This window comes from Lynx rufus, unplaced genomic scaffold (genome assembly GCF_022079265.1).
Source record: "Lynx rufus isolate CCGP_SWC_20201006 ecotype Redwood Valley unplaced genomic scaffold, mLynRuf1.p SCAF_15, whole genome shotgun sequence".
In the NCBI taxonomy this organism is placed as follows: Eukaryota; Metazoa; Chordata; class Mammalia; order Carnivora; family Felidae; genus Lynx; species Lynx rufus.
In genome coordinates this window covers 54,282,435-54,295,888 of record NW_025814829.1, presented here as the reverse complement: position 1 = coordinate 54,295,888, position 13,454 = coordinate 54,282,435, and the positions used below count along the sequence as shown (strand labels likewise).

At 38.5% G+C, this 13,454-nt stretch overlaps 1 protein-coding gene across 2 annotated transcripts in view; it reads right to left on the bottom strand.

Annotated features, from left to right (window-relative positions):
• The window catches only part of FMN2 (formin 2), a 393,006-nt gene that overhangs the window by 245,748 nt on the left and 133,804 nt on the right, over positions 1-13,454 (bottom strand). The window contains exons 5-6 of one of the 2 annotated variants that reach the window (XM_047076425.1): positions 4,875-6,760; positions 3,104-3,248 (exon numbers count right to left, since the gene is read on the bottom strand). The exons of the other annotated variant lie outside the window; for it this stretch is intronic. Of the exons in view, the coding sequence (XP_046932381.1) occupies positions 3,104-3,248; positions 4,875-6,760 (2,031 nt within the window). The remainder of the gene's footprint in view (positions 1-3,103; positions 3,249-4,874; positions 6,761-13,454) is intronic. 2 annotated transcript variants of the gene reach the window in all.

Genomic DNA, 13,454 nt, shown 5'->3' with positions numbered 1-13,454 from the left:
AAGTCACCACAGAAATATATATATATATTCCACGAAAAAATAAGAAATGTTTTGTTTTAGGTTCCTGGGAGGAAAAAGGTTTTAGAAATACAAGCTATTCATCATTACTACTAGACTAGGTGTCCAGAAAGTAGCCCTCTTTCTCCTCATGCCAAACAGCAACGAGCCCAGCTAAGGGATCTTCTACTCTCACGCTGAAAATATCTCTCTGAAAGAGTAAAAACAGCACAGGCACTTCATTAAATACCAGTGCATTTGACCACAGTCTTGCTTTCAAGAAGAAGACAGATCACAGAAAAATTATTTGGCTATTTTTAAATATTTAAAGAAAAACAGAACTTCTAGCTTCCATTGTATATAAGAAGAATTGCTTGAAATACCTCCATAAACATATGCCAGAGCATTAAAGGCTATTCATTACACTGCACATGAATCATGAGGTACCAAAATGTCTGCGCATACAATCAGTATACATTTCCCATAAAAAGGGGAACTATTTGCATACAGCCTGAAAATATATTTCCTTAAACAAAATTTTAATTGTCTCAAGGAGATGAAATGAATCTATTTTTCTTCCAAACACAACAAAGTAAAATAAAACTAGGTTTCTTCAGAAATATATCACATTGAGGATTTTTCTCTCTCCAACATACATAGGGAGGGGAAGGGAAGGGAAGGGAAGGGAAGGGAAGGGAAGGGAAGGGAAGGGAAGGGAGGAAGGGAGGGGGAGGGGGAGAGGGGGAGGGGGAGAGGGAGAGGGAGAGGGAGAGGGAGAGGGAGAGGGAAAAACCAAAAACCTTATCCCTTCAAAAACAGACCTGAAGTGCAGAGCTCAATACCAAGACCTAGACCAAGGAGATGCTGAACAAGGTTATCAGGAGTCATAATGGAGACTTTTCCATTAACCCCGTTTGGAGTTAAAGTCAACAGTAGCATCACAGTCAATAAGTGCAAATTATGACATTGGCAAAGTCTCTTACCCATAGTTTATGAAGTGTCTTAATGACAGAGTAAGGTGATCATACTGAGATGATGTTCAATGCAGATGAACTGGTGTTGTGCACAGTGCATCTCAGGCAAACTAGTTGAATTTGTGAATTTTTGATGATTTACACATAAATCTTATTTCAGTTAGCCAAAAACTGAAGATTATGTCAAATAAGTATGAAATCCTAAAGTCTCTGGTAATGTATGAAGTATCTTCCTTATCTATGTTCATTCAGTGGAAAAAAAGTGGTGATGAAAGATAGAGAAGACATTGTTTGCCTTTCTGAGTATACCTTCCCTAGACAAGAAACATCCCATGTCACATCTGCCCACCATCAAATGACAATCCTGGCTGCCTCATTGTCCTTGATACATATGTGTACGTGTGTGTGTGTGTGTGTGTATGTACATATGTATATATGTACATATGTATATATGTACATATGTATATATGTACATATGTGTACGTGTGTGTTCGTGTGTGTGTATGTACATATGTATATGTGTACATATGTATATATGTACATACACACACACACACACACACACACACTCTCTACCCATATTCCTTGCCCAGTTTTCCCATCTCTGACACAGTCCATAAGAATCCACAGAAGAGGTATGATTCAGCCTAAGTGTGCTATATGCAAATGTACTGTGAAAAGAGTTTTTCTTAACATTTACCTCTGTCAGAGAAAATGTGGTTTTCCATTTGCTTTTATTCCCCTTAGTACTGTCACCTTGGCCATACTGATTACTATGAGATGAATGATTTTCTGTTTTTTAATCATTATTAGGCATAGTCTCTGATTATGAAGTCCTCCTCCCATGGTCAGCTGGTTTACTTTTAAACAAATATTTATTCAGTGCCTACATATGCCAGCTATTGTCCAATTTATCATAGTCCTTGACCTAAGGTCACCAGAGGCCATTTGTACTGCAATAAATGATTCTGAAAACCTCAGCTGCATAATGTTTAGGTACGCATCATTTTCAGAATAATAGAAAAGCCTGCAGTGAGCCTGCTTATCACTCAGCTAGAGGTCCCAGGGGTCAAGCTGTGCCATTCAAATCTATCCTCCCCTGGCTGGATTTGGCAGTATCCATATGGTGGGAGTTATTTGATCTGAAATAAATATCAATGGATCATACTTTTAGCTACAACTCCGGGTCATACTTTTAGCTACGACTTCCAGGTCAGGGGCAAAAATTCAAGGAATCACCCCATTGGTTGCTACTTATCTGGGGAGAATGGTCCAGGAGAACACTGGGGGCTTGGGGTCTCACCTCTCTCTCACTGCCTCCCAGGACTGAGCTGCTCACCATTCTCTTGCATCCATGCACTCAACCCCCCAACCAGAAAAATTAAGAAATGTAGCCATTTTCCCATTTTAGGGTGAAAGATGGACAGCTAGCAATACCTTCTATATGGGGCTTATTACTGTGGAATTTTACTATAATTTCCTGAATGACAAGAAATTTCATGATCAAGTCCACTGGGTGGACCAGTTGGGAAATATTTCTTTGAAATGTTTTTCTCCAAATGTACTATTCTTTCTTTGTCTAATCCAGGTATCACAGTATAGATCAAAGGCTCTAATAAAGAATGGAGATGCTGGTACTATATGTAAGGCATCCTTCCATATGTCAAGCACAGTGTGATTGTTTAACTCGATTCTAAAGAGTGTCAATTCCACAAAATACCAAATGCATTATATAGATTACGAAGGACTAGACTTCTTGCTTACTTGTTTTTCTTTGCCCACTTTTACCTTTGTTTCCATCCATACTAGTGCTCAGATGAATTGCAATCAATTAACAATTTATTTCTAGACAACTAATTCTGGAAATAATCAATAGCTGAAATTTCGGAAGTATGTATCACAAGGCTAAAATTAAAATAGTCAGGACATTGTCACTTGGTGGAAACAATTATTTGCTGTTCTGTTTGGCATAATTTTACTTAATTACATGTTCTAAAATTCTAACTTCTATCTGGTTAAGGACTATGGAGGTTATACAGCCCAGAAAACAGTTTCATTTTTTTTTTTTCTAATGAAAGTTCATACTTATGCCCAAAATACTGCCCAATCTCAGAAAACACACAAATACTCACTTGTTTAGCCTTGGTCTTTGTGATAGTGTCAGAAATAGGTTTCTTCCTCTCCTTCATGGCAGTTTTAGAAAACAATTCCTCAAATTCATGACAATCTATGGATGGCTCTTCAATTTTTTCCCAAATAAGTGAAGCACTGGAGTCTCTAAAGTTAAGCAAAAGACCAATGAAATAGTCATCAAACCAAACTACAAGATATTGTCGTGAGCATAAACAAAAATGAAGAGAAGGAAAGAAGGGCAGAAGAGAAAAAAACATGAGAGGAAGTCAGGAAGGAAGGAAGGAAGTCTGGAAGGAAGGGAAGAGGAGGTGGAAACGAGGGCAAGAGGAAGGTGATAAGAAAGAATACTTTTTCTTTAAGACTAACATTTGTTTTATCAACTTGATAAGAAAGTTAAAATGCCATCAATATAGAATGAAACCTTTGCCTAGAAAAAAATACTTTCCAGGAATTCTTAGTTATCAAATCACTGTATAAAAACATAGAAGCAAAACTCCTCTCAGTATAAGCTATGAAGGCAAGAAATATTTGATATCTCACAATTCAAACCTGACTCATGAGCTTTGTGAACTATGCACGGGTTAAAAAAGAAATTATTTTATGATCCAAGGTGGTACCCTCCATCTCCCGCCCACTTCCATCACCCACTGTTATCTGACTTTAGTGACTGTAGATTCATGTCGTACCACCTAAAAAGGGTAGATCTATTTTTTGAAACAAAGGAACAACACAACAAAATAACTTCTTATAATGTATCTGGATAAAATGAGTTTGGGTCACAGTCTGACATGATGCCTCAGCATATATAAGTAACATGGAAATTACAGAAAGAATGAGCTGCAAATTTAGAAGTAGTCAAACTACGTAGATTCTTCTCCCCTAATGTGATTCAGTGATGAGAAAATTGTATAACAAATGAGAACGAGGCCTGGAAAGATCCTATTCTAAATGCATGCCACATCATACAAAAATTAAAAAAAAAATCAAGGGATCATGGAAAGTTAGAAAAAAAGGAAGGCCAGTAAAGTTTAAAGAGTATGGTTTGTCCCCCGCCAGCACATTCCTCACCCATGTGTCATAGCACTGTCCCAGGGATCAAGGGACGTCAACTATAGACTATGCATGGATAAGTAATATGCCAACAGCATACATGGTGGGAAGTATTCTTTTATAAATATCATTCCCAAGTATGACTTTATGACCACATTGTGTCACAAACTCTCTATATAAATGCCAGGAAATTCTCAAAACTAAATTATTTCACACATGGGTGTGGATATGTGTATTTTTGCATAGCACATCTTTGAAGAGAAAGACTACTGCAAACAAAAGGGAACAGTAACACAAGACTGTGCCTTCAAAAGAATGCAAAAAATATCCTCAAGAGTCAGTATGTCTTTTAAGGATTTGATTTATATTTATAAGCTATTTGCTAGAGTGAGGTTCTGGAACGAGGCAATAGAGCATGTATGCTAAGAAAAATATATCCTTCCATCTTTATAAGATTGATCAATAACTATACAGATAGACATCTGTACATCTTATACATTGATACACATATATCATTTGTTTTATACCTTTGATACTTTTGAGAAAAGTCTAAAATTTGACATAACGGATTGCTTCAGTAAATATTAACATAAAAACCTACAGATAAGTTTCAGAGCAGTACTTAAAAATACACTAAATTGTAATTTCCCCAAGAGTTTTAAAGGTAAATGCTCCCTCCTGTTGACAAACTGTGCAAAGATGAGCTCCAATTCATGTTACCTTTTACTATGCAGTTGAATTCTCGTCCAATACAGAGGCTTCATGGGCCGACAAGGCTCTACTGGCTGCTTCCTACTCCCTCTGTCTTGGTTCAGCCCTAATCCAAACAAGCCAACTGGCAATGGAGGAGGAAGAAAACCACACACTTGCGGTGCTGATAAAGTGCTACTTCCAACTTGAGGGGGGAGTGGAGGGCCTGATCCAGGAAGCAGAGGGGGTGGGGGAATGCCTGTTCCAGAAGTTGGCAGGGTAGCTGGAACAGGTGGAATCCCCATACCTGGCAAAGGAGGAGGTGGAGGAACCCCAACTCCAGGCAGAGGAGGGGGAGGAGGTATTCCTTCACCTGGCAGGAGAGGGGGAGGAGGTATTCCCACTCCAGGAAGAGGCGGGGGAGGAGGTATTCCCACTCCAGGAAGAGGCGGGGGAGGAGGTATTCCCACTCCAGGAAGAGGGGGAGGAGGAGGTATTCCCACTCCAGGAAGAGGCGGGGGAGGAGGTATTCCCACTCCAGGAAGAGGAGGGGGAGGGGATATTCCCACACCTGGAAGAGGGGGGGGAGCGGGTATTCCCACACCAGGAAGAGGAGGGGGAGGTGGTATTCCCACACCTGGAAGAGGGGGGGGAGCGGGTATTCCCACACCGGGAAGAGGAGGGGGAGGTGGTATTCCCACACCGGGAAGAGGAGGGGGAGGTGGTATTCCCACACCTGGAAGAGGGGGGGGAGGGGGTATTCCCACACCGGGAAGAGGAGGGGGAGGGGGTATTCCCACACCGGGAAGAGGAGGGGGAGGAGGTATTCCCACACCGGGAAGAGGAGGGGGAGGAGGTATTCCCTCACCTGGCAGAGGAGGGGGAGGAGGTATTCCCTCACCTGGCAGAGGAGGGGGAGGAGGTATTCCCTCACCTGGCAGAGGAGGGGGAGGAGGTATTCCCTCACCTGGCAGAGGAGGGGGAGGAGGTATTCCCTCACCTGGCAGAGGAGGGGGAGGAGGTATTCCCTCACCTGGCAGAGGAGGGGGAGGAGGTATTCCCTCACCTGGCAGAGGAGGGGGAGGAGGTATCTCCACTACAGGAAGAGAAGGGGGAAGAGGTATTCCCTCATCAGGCAAAGGTGGAGGAGGGGGCGGTAACATTTCTGTACCAGGGAGAGGAGGAGGTGGGGGGATGGCTATACTGGGAAGAACAGGTCTCGTTGTGCCAGGGAGAAGGGGAGGTGGGGGAGCTGCCATGCCTACACCAGGCATGGAACTGGAAGACTCTGTGCAAGGCAGAGGTGGTGAGGGTTGGACGTTATGGCTGTTTTCAAAGGAAGAGAAAACAGAGTGTTCATGGCTGGTTTCAAACTCAGTATGAAGAGAAGGATGGGAAGGCTGTGACCCGGCCTGTCTTTGACTGTCAGACTTCAGGAGGGATGGAGATGGTGGAGGCAACGTGGGCTGATGTGTGTCGAGCTGTACTGATATTCGCCTTGGAGACACAATCAAAGAAATCTCCGAACAGAATTTTGTCTGAGGTCCGGAAGGTGAGGATGGCACAGGTGAGTCTCCACTTTCAGCCCCAGGTGGGTGGTGAGGACACTCTGGCAGTGTATTCACAGAAGGCAGTATTGGTATCCCACCCTCTTCTGTCGGGGATGTCTGGATTGACTTTGCCTGTAAAATCCTTTGATGACGTACATCCTTTTCTCCTAACCTGAGAGCTTCAAGACAGACATCTTCTAAGGGCGCACCTCCATTCTGAGCCCCATGACGGCCTCTGGCCGTCTCTACGTCCAGGGCAGGATACCCCTTCTCCAGTTCAGCTATTTTGGTCCTCAGATCCTCAATGGTCTGTTCCAGCTGCTGAATTACAGTTGCCTGTCCTTCAGACTTCATGTCAAAAGCTTCCTGAGGGACAACAAAGATAGACAGAGTTAAATATAAAATAAGGACTTGGGGCACCTGGGTGGCTTAGTCAGTTAAACGCCCAACTTCAGCTCAGGTCATGATGTCACAGTTCATGAGTTCAAGCCCCATGTCGAGCTCGCTGCTGTCAGTGCAGAGCCTGCTTCAGTTCTTCTGTCCCCCTCTCTCTGCCCCTCCCCCACTTGTACTCTCTTAAAAATAAACATATATATGTATACATATATATATATACATATATATACAAAAATAAATATATATATACATACATATCATAAGGACCAAAAACTATTTAAATAATAAAATAATTTTTAAAACTTGTAAAATATATTTGTTTGTTGTAATAATTCCAGAAGGATCCCTTCACAGAGAGATACCATTAGTATTTCTATGTATCTTGTCCTTTTCACACTTGGACTTCAAAGTGGTTTACACATATCACCATAAAGTCCAAAGGCCATTGTTTGTCTAATCTTTAAATGATCATTGAAGACAAGTAGACCAGTGAAAATAGGGAAAAAAATTCTGAGTGAAAAACCAGTTTATTTCCTAGACAGGCCCCTCTCATACCTTCCCAAATAGTATTTGCTATTAAGATGTTCCCTAAAGACATTTTAAATCCTCAGTTTTAAAAGTCATCGCTACCTTTTTAAAGGTAACCCACTGAAAGAATCTCCAATAAAATTCTGTGAAATAGCTTTCACATCCATATGCATATGTGTCATTTCACTTATATCATGTTTACTTTAATTTTAATATTTTACCAAAGGCATTTCAGAAAGTGATACCTGGATTAGTAAAATGTATAGATTATTTTCATTTCTCTAGTGTAACCTTAAAAGTGACCTTAAAGCATCAGTAAATATTTTTTAAGTTATCCTGACAACTTAGTAGTGTTCTCATTTTCCCATTTTTTTATAATGACCATATAAAAAGGTTAGGTGATAAAAGGCACACAAGAAGTAAATTCTGGAAAAGGTTTCTAAACTCAATTCTTAAATGTTATTACCAAGGCCAGCTTTTTTTCATTGTAGATTTGATTATAATGAAAGCACGATATGACCTCTTCTTCATAAAGCCATTATTCTCAGGAGCCAGAAACATAACAGGGTTTTTTAACACACAGAAGACAGAGTTAGACAAAATGCCAAAATGGAGGTCACAGTCAGAAATCTAATTGAAACAGATATAAGTAATAAGCCTAATGGAGAATTTAAAAAGGAACAATCATACAGATACTCCGTGGGCTTGAGAAAAGAATGGGAGACTTCAAAGAGCCCCTTACCACAGAGATAAAAGAGTTTAAAAAAAGTCAGTAATGAAAAATGCAATAACCAAGATTTGAAACAGACCGGATGTAAAAACACAAGGATGGAAGCAGTACGGGAATGAATAAGTGATATGGAAGGTAAAATAAATGGAAAATAAAGAGGCTGAACAAAAGAAAGATAGATTTATGGAATACAAGAATAGACTTAGGGAACTCAGTGATTCCATCAAATGTAATAACATTTGTATTATAAGAGTCCCAAAAGACGAGAGAAAAGGGAGGGGGGCAGAAAATTAATTTGAAGAAATCATACCTGAAAACTTCCCTAACCTGGGGAAGGAACATAATGAAAGTGATATAAAAGTAAAGGATGTGAAGGAGAAGGAAGAGAAATAAGAGGAAGAAAAGGAAGAGAAACTGATCCTAAATCATAACAGCCTAGCACAATAGCAAGTATTACACTTCTTTCTACATAGATTTATGCTCTCACATTTACAAGCCAACTAGTCCAACACAACACTCAAAGACAATGATCATAGAAGATCATAGTACCCGTGGCTGTAAGGATTCCTGAGATTTTTATCCTTTCTAATTATTTACACGGGCAGCAGAAAAAGACTTCTTAAATGGAATCAAGACAATTTGGCAGTTACTTGGATTGACTCTCCCAAGCGCCAGCACCTTCTCCTTCTACGTGCAGAAGTGGGAAGAAAAACTACATTTACAGATTCCTTTGCAGTTAGGTTCATCCAATTAGATGCAGATACACAGATTTAGAAAGCGGAATGATAGGAGCCATACTCCAAGTGTCCTTAACTGTTCTGTTAGTGATCAAGATCTGCTAACTGGAAGCTGCTCTGAAAGAATGTTCCACTGTCTACTTTCCAGTTTCCAATGGTGGCTTCAAAGGTTTTAGCTTCCCTGGTATACCAGTTATATATGACTCCTTTGAAAAATTTCAGCCTAGAAGCAGATCTTTCAAACTTTCTAATCGTTCCATGAAAAACTTAACTGTGTATAGGAAGCCCTTCTGTTTAATATATCTCGTATGGTTTCTGGTTCCTCAGTAAAGTCTGACTGATATAACCATGTACCAATACTTCAGGATAAAATACAGAGGGGAAAAAAAGGTTCTTCCAGTAAGCAGCCTGAGGTGATCTCCAAATATGGTTCACTATTCACTTGTCCCAGAATGCCCAACAACATCATGCAAATCAAAAGGTTCAAATCTTCATGTTCACTTTAAGAACCCTAGTGAAACCATACAGACCATCAAGGGTATGCATATGGAAAAATCCACTAAATATGTGAAAGACATCACTTTACAAAACCAGTGGGTGCTATTCCATAGTTACAATGGTGTAGTTGGTAGGTATGCCCAGGCCAAATAGTAGGTCTGGACACAGGGTCAGTGGCCCAAAAAGAGTGCTGAATTTTTGCTGCACATCGATTAAAAATGCAGACAGTGATGCTGAACTTAAGGGTTTAGATGTAGATTATTGGGTCATTGAGCAATCCATATAATCAAAAGCCCCCAAACGCAGACTACCAGATTTACATAACTCACAGTCAGATTAACCAATACGTGAGCTCCTAATGCCACATTAAAATGATCCTTACTGGAAAAGAACAAATGGTTCTAAACCAGAAGAGGAGATTGCACAGGAAAGAAAGAAAGAAATCCCAGAAGAAAATGACGAAATAAAAATTTATAGACTAGGAATAAATTCAGCATAAAATAAATGCAAATAAAAAGGTTTTTTTAATTGTGGGAAAAAAGATTCTCTTCCTAAAAAAATGAAGTAAAAAATAAAGCAACAATATTCTTATTTCTAAAATGATTTTTTAAATGTTTATTTATTTACTTTGAGAGAGAGAGAGAGAGAGGCTGTGAGTGAGCAGGGGAGGGGCAGAGAGAGAAGGAGAAAGAATCCCAAATAGGCACCATGCTATTGATGCAGAGCCTGACGTGGGACTTGAAGTCATGAACCATGAGATCATGACTTAAGCCAAAATCAAGGGTCCGACACTTAACCTACTGAGCGACCCAGGCACTCCTCTAAAACTACTTTTTAGCCTAACTGTAAGCATGAACAAATTATTAGAATTAAAATTACTCAACTGTTAATTTTCTACTATACAAACTTTCTGACTAAAGTATATGATGCCATGATATATGACATCTTTTATGAAAAGATTTTCATTTTTTACAGCGTGTGAGAAATTCATCATTTTCCCCAATGGCCTCTGACAATACTCTATAATGCAAAATAATCTTTTTAAACATGTATGTCAGTTGTCATCCTTACCAAATTAACTAACTCTGTCAGGTGCTCATTAATCAATCACTTTTCATATGATTCAGGTTCTCTATCTCCTTCCCTGAAGTCAGGGAGCACAAGATTCTATTGGAGCAACAATTTCACCTTATACTGTATTTGCATCATGTGGCTTAAAATAGCTACAAATCATTGGTAAAATGACATTGCCCAAACTAAAGCATGGTAGATAATAATAGATAGTCTGTGTTAAATGGGGATAGATTTGGGGTTGGACTTAATTCTACAAGTGGTCAATTTATTAGAGTACATTGTTCTGTTGTGTAATCTACTTATTCTTTAAACAAAATGGTAGTTGAGGGCATCTGAATAATAAAAAGATGAGAAAATGAGGAACTGACACACTCCATAAGCTTCACAGGTTTTCAAATGTGAGACACGGCATGAATTAGAATGGGGAAACAGCAGAGGAAATAGACAAGAAAATAAAACTCCAAACTGACTTTACAGTAAATATGGCAATGCTAGGCTTGTGGTACCAAGAAGGTGGTGAAGTCAAAGAATTCACGAAGATGAGAGCAAACAGACTGCAAAAACAAAAGGCTGACGTTTGTGTAGAGAACTATTCTGTAGAGATCATTATTACAGATGGAGAACAGGAAAAAAAAGCTGTAGGGAGAGACTGTCTGCATCTTACATTATTCCCAATGTAGAGAGAACAAAAAACCAAGTTGCTAAAATCCTGATTCCCCTCTATGACCCTATTTTAACCTGCAAAATCCCAGCCCAAATCAATGTTACAATCCTCTTATTCCATTCCAGGAAACAGCAATTAAGCTCATCTCAAACCTTAACTGATTAACCTGTAAACTAAGGCCAGCCATCTATACTTACAGAGTAGCCAAATGTATGTAAGGTTTTTGGTTCTGAATTCAGCTAAGATTCTTCAAAGAATCTTATCTGGCCTTCCTTATCCAGAACTATCAGTCAAGGGCTGGTGGGCTCTCAGAGAGTACCAATTCTCTATAGAGCTATTTAGAGAAGGCTGTGTTGCCTGTCAGCAGTAAGAGTTAGTTTCTATTTGGGTCATATTTTGTATTTTTTAAAAAGATTTATAAAGAAATTTACATGGTAAGTAATAGTTATCATCAAGAAAAAAATGCTGTGTATTCTCTGGCTATTTAAGCAAAAGTCCTTTCAGAGCCCACCCACAAAGCTCAGATTTACTCTCTAAGAGCCTTCCAGGCACTCTGTGGTCCATGGAATGTCCTCAAGTTGAAAGCTTGTTCCCTCGTGTCTTGTGCCTGGTACTTAATCTTCCGTCTCTTCAGGGTACAGCTAGATAGAGGCCTATCAGATCCTCAAAGGATTTGACAATGGTAAAATGTACTTTCTATTATCTTTAGACTTCTACACTTTTCAAAAAAAACAGCATTCCCAGTAATTGTGTGACCCTTTACCCAATGTTAATTGTTCTCACTATTAAAAATTAAAATAAACAATTTTTTAAAGGAGAATAGAAAAAAGTGATCTTTATAATTTTTCAAAGAATCCAAATAATGGGTACATCCTTATAAATGGAAGAAAGATAACAAATCTATTTTAGTTATTCAACACAGTATGTAATATACCTTATATATTACCAATGTTGAGATAGTTTGTATTTTAAAATATTACTTCAAAAAAAATATTACTTCAATCCCTTAAATCATTCTAAGTGGTAAAGTCTGCCATCCAATTTGGCTGAACAATTTTATACAATACATTAGCCAAAATTCTTCCATTCCTGTACAATCTTATATGTGGGTGGTGATGGTTAGTTCTTATAAATTGTTTGAACACTTGCATATCACAAAATACAAGCTTCCATTAAAAAATAAAATGTTCACCAAATTTTTTTTCTGATTACAAGATTATGATTCCCAGAAAAAGAAACATTAATGTAACATTAAGGCTAAAACTGTCAAAAAGGAAGCCAAGATACACTCAAGTAAAGCTTTTGCTGAAAAGTGAATTCACTTCGTCTTTGAAACTTTATGATGTTTATAATGTAAGCAAGATACTTTGAGAGCCTAGAATATAAAAATAGATATTGGTAAGTTAACACGGTGATAATTTATTTTGTAAATGTTGATACGAGATATGTAATTTATTTTCTATCATTCAGATTTTCAAGTTCTGCTAAATTCTAAGACTATGTTACTGGCAAGTTACAATACCTGTAGACATCTATAAAATATAAATCCTACTCTTCACAAAAGCATATAAATTCTCTTTCATGATCTAAATTCTAAACAACATTCTAAGGTTTTTGAACAATGGCATTCCAGTTTTACAATAAGCCAATACATGCTATACATGATTCTATAGAAAAAGAAATCCAGATTTTAAAGTGATAAGATAATGCACAAAAATAAATTACCATCAATTTCAAGTTTGAAAAGGAATTTAAAGAAAGGAGGGAATATCAGAACATACGATAAGTAGAAAATAACTTACCTAGGTCTTCTTAAAGCAGAACATATCATGGAAAAGAAGAGCTTCACACACAGAAAGCTAAAATGGCACCTCTGGAATCCTTACAATGAAACAGATGAACTATTGAAATTATAATATTGTTGAACTGGAATGGATATGACAAATCTCTTCCAATCCCTTTATTGCTTAGATGAGAAATGTGAGTTAGAGGGGAGAGGGATTTGTTAAAACTCATAATTGGCTGTATTCCTTTTAACATCTCTTCATTGCAGTAGTTAACAATTTGATCGATGAGAAGGTTAAAGTCAACATCATTAGTGATAACCAAAGTAGAAGTAATAAATGTGTTGATAAAGGGGGTCAGGAAAAATGAGGAAAAAAATAGCAAAGAGAACCTGCTTTTTTTTTGGTTCCCCCACAACTTCTGAATTTTCTCTCCAGTTATTTGAGCTGCAGTTGTGGCAACATTCTGGACCATAATCTAATATAGTTCCAAATAGTGCAAGGAAGAAAAACACTCTTGTTATAGTTTCATTTTCATTAATGGTCTGTGGATATAAAGCACAACTCAGTTTTCCACCTCCTCACCACCTTCTTCTTTAACCCAACTAATCTCTAACATTAAAGGCTTCCTAAAAAAACAAAGCTTGGA